General features: G+C 46.3%; 1 protein-coding gene and 1 long non-coding RNA gene across 3 annotated transcripts in view; one reads left to right on the top strand and one right to left on the bottom strand.

The window, feature by feature from the left end:
- Window positions 1-15955, top strand: part of LOC106008862 (uncharacterized) — a 25918-nt gene extending 9963 nt beyond the window's left edge. For both annotated transcript variants that reach the window (XR_001183042.3, XR_002392677.2), the window contains exons 4-5: window positions 255-521; window positions 15774-15955. This is a non-coding gene — a long non-coding RNA (uncharacterized LOC106008862). The remainder of the gene's footprint in view (window positions 1-254; window positions 522-15773) is intronic.
- On the bottom strand, window positions 14121-19213 carry LOC101710381 (spermatogenesis-associated protein 31A6-like). Its single transcript, XM_021253345.2, has 4 exons — window positions 18964-19213; window positions 18237-18291; window positions 17594-17645; window positions 14121-17361 (listed from the first exon to the last, which is right to left on the bottom strand). Exons 1-4 carry the CDS (start codon window positions 19156-19158, stop codon window positions 14163-14165), a joined length of 3501 nt encoding a protein of 1166 aa, XP_021109004.1. The 5' UTR covers window positions 19159-19213; the 3' UTR covers window positions 14121-14162.

Below are 19213 nucleotides of genomic sequence, written 5' to 3'. Positions count from 1 at the left end.
AATTTCCTGAGGAAGAAGAAGTCCATTCCCTCTCCTCTTGCCCTCCCTTTCACCCTCTGGAGTTCTGCTACAGGATGACCCCGCAAGGCACACCTTGACATTGGACTTCCCAGCCTCTACACTATAAGAAATAAATTTCTTTATAAATTGTGCAGTCTGTGGTATTCTTTCATGGCAACACAAAGCAGACTAAGACATACACAAAACAATGATACTGCCAAATCACTGGAATAATGTGTGATTCATTTTCTCAGGAAAAGGAATAGGATTGTTCTGGCCCATCTGTACTCTCTCAGCTCCACTGACCCAGCACACACACAAGAGCAGTGATCAGAGGACTAACGGCAGCAACTGGAAGCCATGGCATAGCGAGAAGCAGAGGACCCGTGCAGGGACAGTCCCTGAACTCTGAGCCAAGTCCACTGGCGGGAACCTCAGCAGCCACACAGCCACCCTGAAAGGCGCCGGGGTCTGCTCCACTGTTGCACTGCTCGCAGCCACACCTGCTACCACCAAAGCAGGTAAGAGGTGCTCTCTCAAGTCTGCCCTTTACATGGGGCCTCATTAATCAGAGCCCAGCCAGGCCCTGAGAAAGCATCCGAATGTATCTGTCACCTCTTACAATTCACAGAGCAGATTCTCCATTTCCTTTGTTAGGCTATGAATAATTCTACAGCTTCTCCGGTTTTATTAGGAAGACTTTCCCTCGGTTTCTCTTTGTTCTTCTCATCTAATCTCTTAATGAAAGTTGCTAATTAAATTCCTATAGCCATTTTTTTAACAGTGTTTTGAATAGCAAAGTCTGTCAACTGCAGAAAGTGTATTCTTATCAACACGCCTGTTGCCTGGAGGAGCAAAGGCCTCGCTGACAGATGGCTGCCGAGGGAGGCCCAGCAGGCCTCACATCTGCAGCACCTGTCAGCAGGAGCAGGGAACGGTGCAGGCTGGAGAGGGGGGACTGCTTGGGTTCAGTAAATAGGAGCCGGGTTGCAAGGGTGTCTCTGGGCGTCTCGGGCAGAAGTCAGCACATGGAAGCCGAGAGTTCTGGCCGTGTGCTTGTTTGCAAGCATGTCCCATTAACAGTTTGATGCTGTCCCGTGAACAGTTATGTATACCTTTAAACCTAAGAGGTGTCAGTTTCTAAAGGACATTTTAAAAGCAGCTGAGGGGTCTGACATGTACACCAAACTAGCCTTTTATAGGACACAGGTCATCAAATTGACTTCCATTAGCAGGTGACCCAACTTACTTTCAAATTAAATTCTCTTGTTGCTGTCTGGCTTCAAGGCCTTTAAGAACAAGGAGGAATAGCCTTTTTATTGAACTTACATTGAAATTAAGGATCCAAATGTTTTCCCTCAAACCAATCCCACTTTTATGCCCACAGAGGCAGTTATCTTGCAACTACTTGTTAGTGTTAATGGAAGGATGATCCGCAAACACAAGAACTGGAATAAAACCATTTCCTTTAAGGGAACATTTGTCCTTGATCTAATGCTGGTCACTTCCAAAAGCAAAAATTATCTCTCGATACTTTTTCCTAATAGCAGTTGTCAAGTACTGATGGTTGGCATGGGATATAGAGTAGTTGTCACAACCCAGCTCTAAAGCCCAAGAATCTTCACAAGAAGTATGTGTTCTGTGAGTTCATAACAGAACTGGAAAACACAAGAGACTGACCAGAGATTCAAGGAATTTCTGAAATATACAAAGACCCCAAATCTGTAGAAAAATAAACCTATAGTCTAGCAGAAACTACAGCTCAAAATAAGAGGAAAATGCCCCTAAGACAGAAGCAAATATGAGAAAGTTGCAGATAAAGAGGCAAAGATAGAGGAGGGAAGTGATCAGAGTGGTTAAAGAGGTAGCTCAACAACTGTATCTGTCCAAAAGAAATACTTAGCCTTTGTGCACTGGTACATACAAATGAATGTCTGGCTCATCACAGTGAAATAGCTTGTCAATCCAACAGTGAGTGAGACACTATGAAATTATGTAGATCACTGTGCATTGAGATTAAAAGATCTCCAAGATATAATATTGAAGGTGAAAAAAAAAACAAAATGTAGAAAATCATAAAGTGAATAGATAGATGAGTAGATGGATGGACGGATGAATGGATGGGTAGATGGAGGGATGGAATGTATGTACACATGTTTGTGAATGGAAAGATGTGGACCTAGAAAGAGACAAACTGTTTTTAGATGTTATCTTTTGGGATATTGAGTGATGGTACAGTTAAGGGGAGGGAGATATTTACTTTTTACTCTCATGCACATGTAATGCCTGAGACTGTATTAATATGCATGTGCATGATCATAGATACATAAGGCAAAAAAGAGACAAAAGCATACATGCTGCCTGTCCTCCACAGAGCTTATGTGGGAGGTAATGGCAGGTAGGAAAAAAAAAATCCACAATTTAGTGAAACAGATGCTCTGATGGAGCAATGTCACAGTGCCTTAATGCCCACCAAGATACAAATAGCCCAGTGTAGATCCTAAGGACTTCCCCAAAGCAGGGATGACTAAGGTAGAGCCTTGGTCAGATGAACAGGCAAGCAAGGATGAGCAGAGGGAGCTAGTCAGCAAAGCTGAGGGGCTTACTTTGAAGTAAGCATCAAAGATGAGCCTGAGATGGGTCACAGAGATCCTTGAAAGCCCTGTTGAGGCTCTCACCCCCCTCCTGGGCCTGTCGTATGGGCAAGTGCTGTGTCAGTGCTCCACACCTGGGGTGGGAGCTGTGGAGTACACATGCCCCAGCCAGGTCATCTCTCAGTCTCTCTTTTCACGAAGGCACTGCAAGCTGGAGAATCATAGGATAGTGTGGGAGTAACTGACAGCTCTTAGAAAGGTGGGTCACCTGCTGGAATCTTCCCTCACAGTCTGGCCTGTATCCGCCCACACACCATCTCCATTTGATCCCCCCGCAAACATATGCCCAGAAGCCCTTGGTAGGTGGCCAAGAAGATTCAGGTGAAGACAATAGGACAAGCATCCCTTTCGTTGTCCTTTTTTTTTTCTTTTCTTCTGCCTTCTGCAGAAATCAGTCAATGACTCACAATAATCCTTGCCCAGAAAACTTCAACTCCTCAAACCTTCCCAAAGTTTTACATGTGGAGCAGTCACTCCTCCAAGCAACACAGACTTGAATTCTGGCGTGTAGATTCCCATGCTACCATGAGCAGGTGAAATACACAGTGAAGCCAGGAAAGTGAACTGCCTGTCCCTGGTGTAGCAACTCATACACACCCAAAAGCACAGTAGCTCTCAGGAAAGCTCCTGTGCCAGGTCTTCCTGAGCTGATACTGGAATCCGTGGAGAAGAGATGTGGCAATCTGCCTGGCACAGCCCCGTGCAGCCTGAGGACAGCCTGTGCCTCTGGTCCCTGGGGAGTAAAAAAAGGAGAAGCACACTAGCCCTGTATTAGTTCCTAGGGCACCATAAACAATTGTCACAAACCGAGTGGCTTAAAATGATGGAAATTTGTTCTCTCTTAGTTCTGGAGTTTAGAAATCTGAAATTGAGTCGCCAGCAGGCTGCAGTCCTTCCAAAGGCTCTATGGGAGAATTCTTTCTTCTGTCTTTCAGCTTCTGGTGGCTCCAGGAATCCCTTGGCTTGTGGCCACATCACTCCAATCTCTACCTCTATCTTCACTTTGCCCTCCACTCTGTCTTCTCTTTTTCTGTCTTTTACAAGGACATTTGTCATTGGATTTAGGGCCCATCCAAATAATTCAAGGTGAACTTATCTTGAGATTCTTAATTACATCTGCAAAGACTCTTATCCCAGATAAGGTCACATTCATTACTTGCAAGGGTTAGGATATGGACAGAGCTTTGGGAGGGACAAATTTGAGCCCTCTAGAGATACTTGGCCAGCTTCGTTGGCTTTCCCAAGGCATTTTGTCTTAATTGTTTCTACGAGGCCCACTCTGTCTTAGCACACTTGGCCTACATCTACTAGGGAGCAGGAGAACAGGGGAAATAAAATGATATGGCTTTTGAGATGAGATTCAGTACTCTGGTTATTCAGATGGAGAAGCTGGGCAGGAAAATCTGGTTGCTGGCCCAAGTCACAGTTTTTTTTTAAAATTAATTTCATTGGTACACTTTAGGTATACAATATAATGACATTCATCATTGGAAATTTGTACCTTTACATAATCTCTCTTGGTTCTTACTTTTTCCCCATTCCCCTGCCCTCCCTTTAACCCCTCCATCCCTCCCTGTTTACAAAGAAATTCCATTTTTTCCAAAATTTCCATTTTTTCATTTTCTCATATTAATTCCATTCCATTCTCCTTTCCCCTACCCCTCCCACTTCCCCTTCCTCTTTGCACCTTTCTCCCTATTTCACAGTATCTATTATAACTTTAAGTCTATTCAGTATTTACACATGTGTATCATTTATTTCACTTAAGAGTATCGCCTCAATGTGCATCCACTTAGCTATAAATGTCTCTAATTTCTCATTTTTTAGGGCTGATAGTACTCCGTTTTATTAAAAAAATACATTTTCATTCTCCAGTTTCCAGTTGATGGGCAATTGGGCTGCTTCCAAGATTTAGCTATTACAAACTGTGCTACTATGAACATGGGTGCACGTATATCACTGTGGTACAATTCTTTCAATTCTTTGGGGAAGATACCCAGCAAGGGAATGGCTGGGTCAAATGGGACTTCCAGTCCTACTTCTTTGAGATATCTCCATACTGATTTCCACAGTGGTAGCAGCAGTCAGTACTCCCACCAGTATTGGAGCAGTGTTCCTGTTTCCCCACATCCCTGCCAGCATTTGTTATTGGTTGATTTCATGATAGCAGCCATTCTTTTTGGGGTGAGGTTGAATCTCAGAGTTGTTTTCATTTGCATGTGATGTCGAACATTTTTTCATATGTTTATTTGCTCTTTATACTTCTTTGTCTGAGAAATGTCTGTTCATTTCAGATGCCCATTTTCGGATTGGGTCTTTAAATTTGGGAGGTCTAATTTTTTTAAGTTCTTTATAGATTCTAGATAGTAGATCTTTGTCTGAGGAACAGCAGGTGAAAATTTTTTGCCATATTGTGGGTTGTCTCTTAACACTGTTGGTGGTTTCTATGCTGTGCAGAAGCATTTTAATAAGAAGAGATCCCACTTGTTGATTTTTTGAGCTAGTTCATGGGCAACTGAGGTTTTGTTCATAAAATCTTTTCCTACACCAATGTCTTCAAGAGTTTGACCCAACCCCTCTTCCAGCCAATTCAGGATTTCTGTTTTAATATTTAGATCTTCAATCCATTTTGATTTTAGTTTAGTGCATAGTGACAGATATAGGTCTAGTTTTAATCTTTGGCAAGTTGAAACCCAATTTTTCCAGAACCATTTATTAAAGAAGCTATCTTTCCTCCAGTGAGGGTGTTTGGCTCCTTTATCAAAGATGAGATGACTGAGTGTATCTGGAGTTGTTTCTGCATCTTCTAATCTGTTCCACTGGTCCTCAGGTCTGTTTCTTTGCCAGTACCATGCTGTTTTTATCACAGTAGCTTTGTAGTATAGTTGCAGGTTGGGGGTTGTGATACCCCCTGCCATGTCTCTGTTGCCTAGAATTGCTTTTGCTATTCTAGGTCTCTTCTTGTTCCAAATGAACTTTTCAATTGTTTTCTCAAGGTCCATGAAGTATGGTGCTGGAATTTCAATTGGGATTGCATTGAATCTACATAGCAGTTTTGGAAGTATGGCCATTTTCACTGTTGATTCTTCCTACCCAGGAGCAAGGAATGTTTTTCCATTTTCTGATATCATCTTCAATCTCTCTTTTCAGAGTGCTATAGTTTTCAGAGAAGAGGTCTTTGATTTCTTTTGTTAGGTTGATTCCTAGGTATTTCAGTTTCTTGGATGCTATTGTGAAAGGAATTGTTTATCCTGTTTCTCTCTCAGTGAGTCTGTTGTTCATGTAGAGGAAAGCTACCGATTTTTGTATGTTGACTCTGTATCCAGCTACTTTACTGAATTTGGTTATTAGGCCTAGAAGACTTTTTGTGGAGTTCTTGGGGTCTTCTATATAGAGTATCATGTCATCTACAAATAATGACAATTTGACTTCTTTATTGCTTTTATTTCTTTCTCTTGTCTAATTGCCGTGGCTAGTGTTTCCAAAACTATATTGAACAGGGATGGTTGATAGTGGATATCCTACCTAGGCTTGTTCCTGATTTTAGTGTGAGAGATTTCAGTTTTTGACCATTTAATATGATATTGGCTGTTGATTTTTCATAGATGGCTTTTATCAGATTGAGGTACAGACTGCCTATTTCAATTTTTTGTAGGGTATTTATCATAAATGCTTGTTGGATTTTGTCAAATGCTTTTTCTGCATCTATTGAGATGATCATGTAATTTTTGTCCTTGGCTCTATTGATATAGTGTATTACATTTATTGATTTGTGTATGTTGAACCATCCTTGCATCCTTGTGATGAATCCCACTTGTCAAGGTTTATGATCCTCTTGATGATGTTCTGCTTTCTATTTGTCAGTACCTTATTAATGATTTTTGCATCTATGTTCATTAGTGAGATTGGCCTATAGTTCTTTTTTTCAGTTTGGTCATTCTCTGCTTTGGGAATCAAGGTGATGCTTGCTTCCAGGAATGAATTCAGGAGTATTGCTTCCCGTTCAATTTCACTGAAGAGTTTAAACAGTAGTGGCAGTAAATGTCTTGTAGAATTCAGCAGTGAAGCCATCAGGACCTGGATTTTTCTTAGTAGGTAAGTTTTTAATTATGTTTTCAATTTCATTGATTGATATTGGGCTGTTTAGAATTTTTAGTTCTTCTTCGTTCAGCTTTGGTAATTCATACACATCTAGGAATCTATCCATTTCTTATGTGTTTTCCATCTTATGGGCGTATAGTTTCTCAAAGTAGGTATTGATGATCCTCTGGATTTCTGTTGGGTCCATTATAATTTCATCCTTTTCATTCCTAATTGCATGGCTTTGGGCCTTTTCTTTCCTTTTCCTGATAAGGTTGGCTAAGGCTTTGTCAATTTTGTTTATTCTTTCAAAGAACCAGCCATTGGCTCCATTGATTTTTTTTATATCATTCTCTTAGTCTCCATTGCATTGATTTCTCCTCTGATCTTTATAATTTCCTCCCTTGTATGAGCTTTGGGTTTGTCCTGCTCTTCTTTTTCTAGAAGCTTGAGGTTCAGCATCAGGTTGTTTAATTGGGCTCACTCTGTTTTCCTAATATAAGTATTCACTGCTATGAATTTCCCTCATAAGACTGCTTTCATTGTGTCCCATAGATTCCAATATATTATATTGTCATTGTCATTTAATTGTAGGAACTGTCTGATTTCTTCTTTAATTTCCTCTGTGACCCCTTGGTTATTCAGAAGTGTGTTGTTCAATTTCCATGTGTTTATGAAATTCCTGTGGTTGGTTTTGCTATTGATCTCTAATTTCATCACACTATGGTCTGATAATATAGAGGGGATAACTTCAGTTCCTTTGCACTTACTTAAACATTTCTATGAGTGAGTATGTGCTCTATTTTGGAGAAGGACCCATGTGGAGCTGAAAAGAATGTGTATTCTGATTTTGTGGGGTGGAACACTCTATAAACATCTGTTAAGTTCATTTGTTCAAGAGTTTGATTGAGTTCTAGTATTTCATTGCTTATTTTTTGTCTAGTTGATCTCTGTACAGTGGGGTTTTGACGTCCCCCCACTATTACTGTATTAGTGCTTATTTGATTTTTCACGTCCATTAGTATTTGTTTTATATAGTTGGCCGCACTAGTGTTTGATGCATATATGTTTATGATTCTCATCTCTTCCTCTTGGATTGTTCCCTTTACAAGGATGTAGTATCCTTCTTTGTCTCTCTTAATCAATGTTGGTTTGAAATTCACTTGATCTGCAAAAAGGATAGCTACTTCTGCTTTTTGGGCTGTTCCTTTTGCATGGAGTATTGTTTTCTACCCTTGAACTTTCAGTCTATGAGTTTCTTTTTGAAGTAAGCGTGTTTCTTGTATGCAGCATATTTTTGGATCTTGCTTCTTGACCCATTCTGCCAGTCGATTTCTTTTGAATGGTGAATTGAGACCATTTAACATTGACGGTTATAACTGATACATATTAACTTATCATTTTCATGACTTTTTCTTTTTGTTGGATTCTCCCCATTTGCATTTAATTTCTTGTCATGCCTGGTGGATTCATTCTGCTGGGCTTCCTGGGGTTGTGATCCTCGTTGTCTTTTCCTAGGATATTGTCTAAAATTTTTGAGTATTGGTTTGGTATTCATGAAGTTCCTAAGGTGCTCTTTGTCATGAAAGGATCTTATTTCGGAGCCCAGGAGGGAAGCGGTGGCCGCAGAAGGAAAGGCGCGAGTGGGGTCGGCGGCCGTGGGTGTCCAGATCTCTAGTGGTATGTCCCGAGGCCGCCGGGCGCTGTGCCCAGAGGACGCAGCCTGGTGTAGCCTTGCGGGGGGGGGGGGGGGGAGCCAGCTCCTGAGCCCGCCTCCGGGCCTGGGGCGGGATGTAGAGCGTTGGGCGTGGGGCGCGGAGGCCAAGGTGCGAGCGAGGGGATCGCGCGAGGGGATTGCGGAGGGCGCGCTGAGGATGGAGAGAGTGATGGAGCAGTTGAACAGCTTCACGCGTTCGCTCAGCCGTGAGCGCACCGTGGAGTTGCCCGAGGATAATCAAACTGCTGTTCATACATTAATGCCAATGGTTATGGCTGATCAACACAGGTCTGTTTCTGAAATACTATCAAATTCAAAATTTGATGTCAGTTATGCATTTGGATGTGTGAAAAGAAGCTTACTTCACATTACAGCAAATTGTGGATCAGTAGAATGCTTGGTTCTGCTGTAAAAGAAAGGAGCAAATCCTATCAAGATATTTCAGGCTGTACACCCCTTCATTTGGCAGCTAGAAATGGACAGAAGAAATGCATGAGTAAATTATTAGAATACGGTGCTGATGTCAACATTTGTAATAATGAAGGCCTTACAGCAATACACTGGTTGGCTGTGAATGGGCGTACAGAATTACTGCACGACCTCGTGCAGCATGTCAGTGATGTTGACGTTGAGGATGCGATGGGGCAGACAGCACTGCACGTGGCTTGCCAGAACGGTCTCAAAACGACTGTGCAATGCTTGCTAGACAGTGGTGCTGATATTAACAGGCCAAATGTATCAGGAGCTGCTCCCCTGTACTTTGCTTGCAGGCCTTGTCCATGCTGGACAAGGTCTCTCTGCTGAGCTATGGCTCCTGGTGTGGAGGAGGAGGTTTCCGGTGGATGTGCTCCAGCTCCCAGTTCAGAGTAGGAGGCTTCTGGGCCAACCTACCACCACTCCCAGCACAGAGGAGGCTTCTAGGTTGACGTGCCACAGCTCCCAGTGCCCCCAATTTTGCATTTATAGCACCCTGCCTATCCTGGAGCACCTACCAAAGCACTGTCAGTCATCTTCACACCAACTCAAAACATGCTCTGAGGCAGAAGAGTGACTCATCCAAGTTGCCCAAGTCCTGATCCCCAGAATCTGTGAATATGTTGCCTTAAATGGGAAAGGAAGATTAAGGTTGCAGATAGGTTGCTGATTGGCTGACTTTAAAATAGGATTATATTGAATTATCCTGGTGGGCACACTGTTTAATCACAAAAATTTAAAACCAGCCTGGGCAAAATAGCAAGATACTATCAAAAAAAAAAAAAAGTGGAAGAGAAGATGTGAAAAAACAGAAGGAAAAGTGGTGTGATTATTTTGAAGATAGAAGTGGCCATGAGCGGGCAGAAAATGTAAAGATGGAGATTCATCCCTAAAGTCTCCAAAAAAAAGGAACATGGTTTGATTGACTCATGGATTTTAGCCCAGAAGAGCTCTGTAAGGTGTCTGATCTACAGAGCTGTAAGATAGAGCATTCCCTGGCTTCTCTGAGGGGAAACCTTATGTCTTCCCTTTTTTGAGCTTCCTAGCAGCATGGTATTTGGGTTTTTTCCTCTTTTTTGTGTGTAGCACTGGGAATTGAACCCAGGACCTTCTAAGATACATTCTCATGCCTTTTTATTTTTTATTTTGAGACAGAGTCTCACTAAGTTCATATATTGCCCTGGCTGGACTCCAATTTGTGATTCTCCTGCCTCACCTTCTAGAGTGCTAGAATTATGGTATAAGTCTGCATGCCTGTTTCTGGCAGTGCATTGTAACTGTCCCGAGAGTAAAGTTACTGCGTTACTGACCCTATGCCTAGTATGCTGGCTCACCAAAGCCAGGCTCTAGAAAACACTTAGAAGATTTACTGCACTCATGCTACAAGCAGTTATCCTGCTGTATGGTTCTCTCATGGTGAGTCAGAGTTGTAGCTCATGAAAACCTGTGAAAGAAAGGGTTTTGGAGGTCTACACATAGAACCTATAATTCTTTTATTCCGAGGCAAAGGAATTAGAAAATGTAAAACACATTGTGAGCATCTCCCCTGGCAGAGAATCCCATCTAGTGTTGATATAGAGGACCAAGTAATCCAAATAAGGGAAATATTATAACTGTCTACCTGCTGGATATCCAAAATTTGAGTTCATGTTCTCTAAAATCAAAGAATGAATTCTAGGAACAATGGAGGTTAAGAGTAGGAAAAACTTATTGAGAGAAAGATAGCTTTTGTTTAAGAGATAGAAGGGGGACTGGAAAGTGAGTTGCCCACCCACTCCACTTCTCAAAGGTTCTTTATGGGGCAAAGCCACGAGGTGAGGTGGGTACAAAGTGGGACAAAATTGTAAGATCCAATGGAAAATCACAAGGTAGGAATGAGGTGGGATGAAACCATGATCAACCAATAAGATTACAAGTACAGTCACCCAGGTAATATTGATTAACTGAGGATGAGGGGGAAGCTACTCACCTGGTAAGAGTACGTGGATTATCTGGAAGGAATGGACTAACTAGGGATGTTTTGGTCCCCAATTAAGGTGATTGATGTCTATTTAGAATATCAATCCCTGCTCTTCATCTCTTTGGGAAGTATGTGGGGGTAGTAGTTTCTCTCTTTTTAATGTTAACCTTTAGTGAATGTGCCTCAGTTGTTTTCTATGCTGAGGGCCCAGCCCTGCCCAACTGTCTTTTTATTTTTTCTTAATTTTATTGGTACATTTTAGGTACACATTACAGTTACATTCATCATTGGAAATTTGCACCTTTACATGATCTCTCTTGGTTCTTATTTTTTCACCCTTCCCCTGCCCTCCCTCCAACCCGTTCATTCCTATTTGCAGAGACTTTGTTTCCATTTTTTTCATTTTCTCATATTGATTCCATTTCCTACTTTCCTTTCCCTTACCCCTCCAACTTCCCCTTCCCCTTTGCCCCTTTTCTTCCTATTTCACATTATCTATTATACCTTTTAGTCCTTATTTACACTTTCAGTTTCTCACACTAGAGAAACTATTCAGTATTTACGCATGTGTGTCCTATTTATTTCACTTAAGAGTATCGCCTCAGTGTGCATCCATTTAGCTGTAAATGTTTCTAGTTTCTCATTTTTTATGGCTGAGTAGTACTCCATTTTGTTAAAAACCCACATTTTCTTTATCCAGTCTCCAGTTGATGGGCAACTGGGCTGCTTCCAAGTTTTGGCTACTATAAATTGTGCTGCTATGAACATGGGTGCACATATATCACCAACTGTCTCATAATATGTTCTAATTTAGCTGTCTGCAGTAGTGTGATGCTGACAATGCCTGGGTGTCTTGAGGTTCTCAAGGGCAAAACCCATGGGGATCCCACCTATGCTGCCAGTTTGCTCAGTGGTTCCACCTCCCCTGGGAAGGACCTGTCAAAGAGTAGCTGCTCAGGGTTCTAAAAAGGATATGTGACGGGTCTGTGTAAGGTCTCTGTGCCCTATTTCTGGAGACAACCCCAGGTGAGGTCTCTGTGGGGACTACAGAGTTTCCTTGTGATCTCTGTGGAGTCTCCTGGGAGCTTCTGTGTGAGGTCTCCACAGGAGGACTCTGTGGGGTGGGAGAGCTCTGTATGGGCTCTGTTGCGGTGTCTGTGTGGGAGCCATCTCTGTCAGGTCTCTGAGGGAAGCCCCTTGTGAAAGCTCTGCACTGGGTTTCTGTGTGATGGCCTGTGGGGCAGCACAGATCCCTGTGAGAAGTCCGTGTGCAGGCTCTGTGGAAGGTGTGGGCTCGTGGGGCAGTGGGAAGGCTGTGTCCCGTGAGGTCTCTGACAGAGGTTCCTGCTTTTGAGCTCTATTAAGCAATGTGATGTCTCTGCTCAAGCTCTGTGGGAGTCTCTACCAAGGGCTGAGTTAGGTCTCTGTGGAAAGTGTAACCATGGTGTCTGTGGGAGGGCTCTGCAACATGTCTGTGGGAGGAGTCTGGGGGTTCTCTGTGAGGTTTCTGCAATGATTGAGAACAACCTGAAGAATCTGTGGGGTCTCTGGGGAGTGGGGTCTCTGTGTGCTGACTGACTGGGAGGTCTCTGTGCTGACCAAGAGGACTCTCCGGGGGAGGGTCTCTGTCCCTGTTCCCCTTGTCTGGATAATCTTCACTTGGTGTAGGATGCTGTGCCCCAGGATTGAGGCCCCCGGGCTGTGCCTGTGGCTGCCCAGTGGGCCACACACCACCGGAAATGCTTTCTGGAGAAGGGGCTGCTCCTCTCCCTGCCACTTGAGCCCCTCTGCTTTTCCATGAGGACCAGGGCCCACTGGAAAAGAAACATATGCTAGAAACTGAGTGCTCTCCTCCTGGACTGGCCCGGCCCCCAGGGATTTGGACAGGTCACTTCCAGCCTCCTTGTGGCACAAACCCTGTGTGACCGCCTCTTCCCCTGTGGGCTCCCAGCTAAGCAAGGGCTGGGAGCCAGGCAAGACTTGCTGTGTGACCCCAGGGCAGGCTCTGGACCCTTCTGAGTCCCTCCTCTCCTCTAGGGACAGCCTTGGGGCTGCATACACATGTACGGGTCACCAGACTTTGAGTCACATCTCAGGTTCCCTTGTCCTATCTTCTCCACCATTGTCAGTTTATCCTTTCTGCAAGAGGAGAGCATATACAAGTTACCCAATGTATTGATAAGAAATTGATCTTTTCTAACATGCTCTGCTCCCTCTCAAATCTGGCCCTCTGTGTGAGAGCTGAAGGTGGCTTCTCTGGGTGTGGGATCTGGAGCAGGTAGGGCCCTGTGGCAGGGCCAGGGTGAGCCACTTGGCCCCTAATGTCACCTCCTGTCTGCTGGTGGATGACAGTGGAACCTTGGGAGTGCCCCATCCCCTTCACCATCCTTGTGCCCCTCTGCTTCCTGCCTGGCTCCAGCATTTTCAATTCTCATTCCACATCTCCCTGTTCCCAGTGCCTGTCCATGAGTTACTATACTGGCACAGCCCTGGTGCCTCCACCCAGAACCACTAACCGGAGTTGCAAGATGCACCAGGATAAATGAGCTGTGAGCAGGACCATTTGTTCACCCATGAGGAGGGCCCCCTGACCACTACCAGCCACCACCCCCCCAGCCCCCCACCTCACCCCCAGCTGGATTTTCTGTCCTCACTGCTGCTCTAGTGTGAGGAGGGCCAAGGCCCTGGGATGGGGACTCTGAACTTTCCATCTCAGCTGAACCCAGAAGGGCCCTCTCCATCCAGGCCTTTGCCAGGGAGAGGAGGGGCTTCCCAAGGGTGGACATCATCTGTCCCCCACCGGGAGATCAAGGGCATGATTTCTCCCACTTCTGAACTCAGGGCCCAGCGTCCTCACCTGCAAACTGCCACCTATTTTGGGACCAGCAGAGCTAGGTGGCTCTGACCCTTGTGGAACCTGTGGGGGAATTTTCAGCTTAAAATGTCTCTGTGTCCCTGGTCCTACTGCTGCCATAAAGTTGGGGAGCAGGGAGCAGTGGAAAGATGGGTTGAACCAGATCCTGGGGTTGGAGGATTGTTACTGGTTTTCCCCAGCTTGTTTTTAGAGTTTTTGTTCCTGTAATGACGGAAGCAAGGATCAATGAAGGAAATAAGGATGAAGGTGGGCTTATACCCAACCCCCTGTCACCTCCACACTGCTCCCTTCTAGACACCAGAGCCCACACCAAGCACAGAGCAGACAGAAGCCATTTCTCTTAGAGGAAACATCAATGTTTTGGATTACAGTAAATATCCTGGATGCATAACATGAGAAAAATCATTTTCCTCTATATAGATTATTTTTTTCTTGGACATATGTTTTCTTACTAAGACAGCCTGGAGAGAAATTTCCCTGTTGTCCAGTCAAGACACCTCTCTGAAAACCATGCCTTGGACAGTAATGTCGTTGGCCTGGTGCCCTGGACACTGTTGGGCCACACTGGGAGGGGCTGTCTGGGGACACAGCCTTGATGGGGAAGGAGGGGTGGGCATCCCCCTGGCCCTGCTGCTCACTGTTGAGCTGTCTAGTTTTCAAGGACTCTTGGCCACAGAGGTGCCTCTCCCTGGTAGGACAGCTGTGGCACTTGGGGGTGGCTGCATGTCTTGGCTTTCTCCCGTGCTCTGAGGAGCAGGAAACCTGGGAGACTGGGGTGTGACCTTCTTCCTCTTTGTGCTGATTGAACTTCAAGGCACAAAGTTCATGCTGAAGCATCATTTTGGCTTCTAGCCTCTGTGCAACTGCTGTCTTGAGCTGCTCAGCCTCATCAGTGTTGTGGTCCACGCGAGGTCTGTTTTTGGCTGGTCTCTGACTCTGGGCCTTGGCGGGTGCAGGCTTGCCATTTTTCTGGGTGTCTTCCTGCCCTTTAATTTCTTTCTTAGGTAAAATGCACCATGGTAATTTGTTCGTGCTTCTATAGCCTTCTGAGGGGACTGGTTTCTTTTGTGGGAGCTGAAGGCATTTACTCTCTGAGGTGTCTTCTATTCCCCCATCCTGGCTGGGCTCACAGGTCCCCAAGTCTCCCAACTTGTCTTCATGTTTTCCTGAGCTGGGGCTCCTCCCAACCTCATGCTTGTCAGCAGGGACAGACGTCTTGCTTTGGCTCGTCAGTGAGTGCTGATGTTTCGGGATCTGGGGCTTCTGCTGCCCCAGGTTGCTCCCTCTGTCTGCCATTAGGTCACCTAACAGCTGTGAAGCTAGCATGTCCCCTAGAGGCATGCTGTTGTGATGGCACTGGGACTCTGGAGACGGCAAACAGTGTGAAGCACAGAGAGAGTCAGTGGGACAGTCTGGAAGGTTGGCACCTGAGACACAGGCTTGACAATGGCTCACTGATGTGACCTCCACTCCGTGCTGAAACTTGTATCCAGTGTCTGCCCAAAGGCTTGGCTCTCCTGCCTCTTGGGTGACACATATTCCAGGAAGCAAGGGGACTTCTGGGCTGCCTCTGCCAACCCTTTGGGTGGTCCTGCTCTCATGGGTTCTGTCCATGAGGCTGGATGTGAGTTGCTGTGAAGGCCTCGCACTGTCCTGTCTAGTGAGGGGGGCCTCTGAGGACCCCAAGCCATCACCAAGAGGGATCCCTGCTAGGGCCCTCTCAGTCTCCTTCCATGAAATAGAGGAGACAAGGAGACTGCCCAGTGCGCAGACAGACTGCCTGACTGTCGCCTCCTCTCCCGGACATCCCTGAGGTGGTTTTCCCAGGAATTTGGCCTCATCCTCCGCTGTCAAGTCGGCCCAGGACACACGCCCAGAGGAGGAGGGATGGGCACACTGTGGAAAGGGTGAGGGCGCAGCCTTCGTAGACTTAAAGGCATTTACCACCTTGAGGAGCTTGAGGGGGAGGCCCCACCTGTGCCTCACCCTACACCTTGTATTCTGCATCTCCAGGTCCTGCTGAGTGTGTGGATTGGAGAAAAACTGGATGGTGCTCACACAGGTTTCCTGACCCCTGGAGGATGCTGGATTTCTGGTTTCCTTGTGGGTGTGAGATGTGGAAATGACAGCATTGACAGCGAGCCAGGACCGGCGCACTCTCAGAGGGATCAGCCCCTCGTGGATCTGCCCCATCTTCACATCCAAATGTGCTTTCAGCATGCCTACTAGAGATGTCTTATCTCTGCTTCCGGATGAGTCATTTCTTGTGTCACTGTCCATGGGCCACATCAGGTTTCTCTCTGACTCCTCAGAGATTGTCTCCAGAACCTTCACTGGGGAGCTTCCTAGGTCTCTGGAGAGATCTTTGGGTACCTTGCATAGAATATGCCCCAAATTCTTGCCTGAGTCCCTCACTAGCTGGAACTTCATCTTCTGCACATCCTTGCTGCATTCATCTGTAGACACGGATGACTGTGAGAGCCCAGGTTTGTCCTTTACCTGAGGTGAATGAGCTAAGTCACACTGAGGCTGTGTGAGTTCTGGAGACTCCTGGATCCTGCAGGGCGGGTTCCACTGGTGATGAATGTGCCACTTTCGAATGTGTTGCTCTAGTTTTTCCCAGTCCTCAGAGCTGATTGAAAAACTCTCATGAAGAGTGGTAGCAGCACCCTTGCCTTGGCAAAGGTTGGGAGTGGAGGGACAGTAACCCTCCTGAGGGCTTCGGACTGCTGAGGGAACAGTCCGCCCGTGTTCTAGGTGTTTCTTCGACAAGGGCCTTCCTGAGGGTTGCATTTCATCTGCGATGAGTGACTGTGGGCTATGGGATGTAGAACGGGATGCTCCACAGCCCCTACTGAGGGGCAGAGAAGGTGCTAACAGGACGGGGGAGGAGGATTGGGGGTGGGTCCAAGTCTGGGCCTGACCCAGAGCTGGGGGCTGGGATTGGGGTGGGGATCGGGGCTCCAGACAGGATGGATCCTGGCCCAGGGAAAGCAGCAGGGACATTGGATCCTGCGTGTGAACTGGGCAAACAGGTGAGGTTCTGTTGAATAAGAAGGTGGGAAGGTGTGGAGTGGGAGGGCTCTGAGAGATCCTGGCAGCAGCTGTTACGGATTCACTCTGCAGAGAGGGCAGACCCCAGAAAAGCTGGGTCCATTTCTGCCAAAAGTAGACCCCCAGGATCTGGGGACCTGAGAATTGCTGAGGACCGAGCTGCTTCTCTTTTGGGTCCCACCAGGGTTGTGAGGTTGTGGCAGGATCTGGGGGACATGGTAGGGAAAGGGAACGTGCAAGTGGCCAGGGTGAATGTCTTCCCAGGGGAAGCAGGGGCTCCAAGGTTTGAGAGTTGGTAAGGGATGTGGGTGAACACACAAAATCGGAGGAGGTTGCTGATGGGCCTAGTGATGGAAAGGAGGCCGGAGGAGGAAGGTGCAGAATGAGAGCAGAGGGGGCCGCCTCTACCAGGGCTAGAGCAGCAGGGTCTGCTTTCTCCTCATCTAGCTGAGGGGCTGTGACAGATGTTCTTGTACACACATCAGCAGAGTGGTGTAGGTATACAGGCTGTTGAGAGCGTCCTAGGCCAAGTAACAGCCTCTGCAATCTGTAATAAATAGGAGTTGTAACTGTAGCTGGGGGCTGGGGTGAGCTCAGTTGGGCCCTGGCCCCTCCACCACCCCATACCCCAAGTCTATAGTTTTCCTGCTACTCCTCACCCCAGGGTCTTAACATCCCCCACTCCCAGGATCTCCCCCCCACCACCACCGGGTTAGACCAATTCTGCTTTGTGACATCACAGGTTTTAGAAGGAAAGAAGAAAGGACAAAGTTCTTTACCTTTTCATAAGGGAAATTAGCTTTTTATCCAACTTCCAGTAAATCTGGTAGTCTGCAAAAGGTGGGAAGTGGGAAACTGAGTTATAAAGGATGAAGGGTAAGGAAGGGATTAGGATTTTACAGGAGGCTGAAGAGAATGTCCCCTTAGAGGACACCATTGGAGGTCTGACTGCAGAGCCCAAGCATTGGTGTCCAATGCCCTCTGGCCCTGGCTGACAGTGGTTACATAGTACACAGATGGACAGTGCTTTATCAGTACAAAATGCTTCCACATCCTTCAACATCCACGGTCCCCACAACTATGCTGTGCTGGATGGATGGGGTCACCTCACAAAGGAATCAGCCTCTGCCAATTTTAACAGCTGGGCCTCAGTTTGCACTTGGAGGTCCCATTTCCAAATCCAGGCTGTACTGCTCCTCTGCTGCCTGCACTGCCCCCTACTGGACAAAACCCTTCTTCATCCCAGCTCAGCTTCATTCTGAGCAGGGAGCCTGAGAAGCATCCCCCCTGCTGACTCCCATTCCTGGAGCCCCCCTCTCAGGGCTCTGCAGCTGACAACCTTGGAGCCCTGGTGTTGGCCCCTGAGGGATAAGCAAGGTCACGTTAATTCTGGGACTGCAGGACTGAAAGGCAGAGCCTTACCTAGAAGAGCAGCTGTCCTCTTCCTCCTGCTCTTCCACCTCATCAGCACTGGATGCTGAGAAAGAAGGAAAATAGTGAGAGGCCCAGGTTGGATTCTCCTCTCTCAGTCAAGCTGCAGACATTCAGTATTCATGAATATTATGCTACTCAACAATGAATTAAGGAAGCTGTGTTTTTTCTTTCCTTTTACTCATTTTTAAAATTACAATTTTTTTTCTGTCCTTCTCGTAGAAACACAGCAACTTTCTAACATGAGATCCCCTATAAGAACTCACTTCTACAGGTGCACCTCACCTGCTAGAGACCAGAGGCAGCTGTAGCCCAGGATGGGGCTGGACTCAGGCCCTCAGCACAGCCCTTGATTCAGCCCAGCACAGAGCAAAGGCTGGGCCCTAAGACACCTGCCATGAGACTGGGACAATGAACCAGTGCTCAGGGCCTGGCCCTCCCCAAAGATCCCCAACTCTCAGGAATCCAGTCCTCATCCACTGAGTTACTGTGTTCTCCTTTACTCTGGGCAGCAAACCACCCAGAGATCTGAGATTGTCAGACAGATGTCCTGGTGCCCACTTCCCCTGTCCTGCCCTGCCTGTCCCACAGGAAGGATATTGTGTTCTTTTCTGAGTTTTCCCTCTCACCAGTCTGTCTACTTGACTCAGAAAAGTGGAAACTGTGGTAAAAGGAGAGAGAATCATTCTCTGCTGGCTCTGGGCTGAGAGTTTCTTACCTTTCTGATCTTTCTAGTTTTCCTCAATGATGATGGCCGTAAGGTTGGTTCATCCTGGAGCCAGGGCAGTAACAAAAGGAAGAGCCCCACTCCACCCACAAAGGCGAGGATCATATCCATCGCAAAGGTATTGGGGCTGGGGCTCAGCCATGTGGCAATAAGGCTTTTCAGAGGAATGAGAAGATTCTCCATCATCTGAATCGCAGTGTTGCTCTCAGGCAACTGAGCCCTGAGAGTTCTCTCTGGGGTT

The sequence above is a fragment of the Heterocephalus glaber genome, unplaced genomic scaffold (assembly GCF_053883595.1).
Source record: "Heterocephalus glaber isolate CG9 unplaced genomic scaffold, H.glaber_assembly_v1.0 deba00001497, whole genome shotgun sequence".
Taxonomy (NCBI): domain Eukaryota; kingdom Metazoa; phylum Chordata; class Mammalia; order Rodentia; family Bathyergidae; genus Heterocephalus; species Heterocephalus glaber.
Note: the sequence above shows the minus strand (reverse complement) of the source record. Positions and strands in the feature narration are given on the sequence as shown.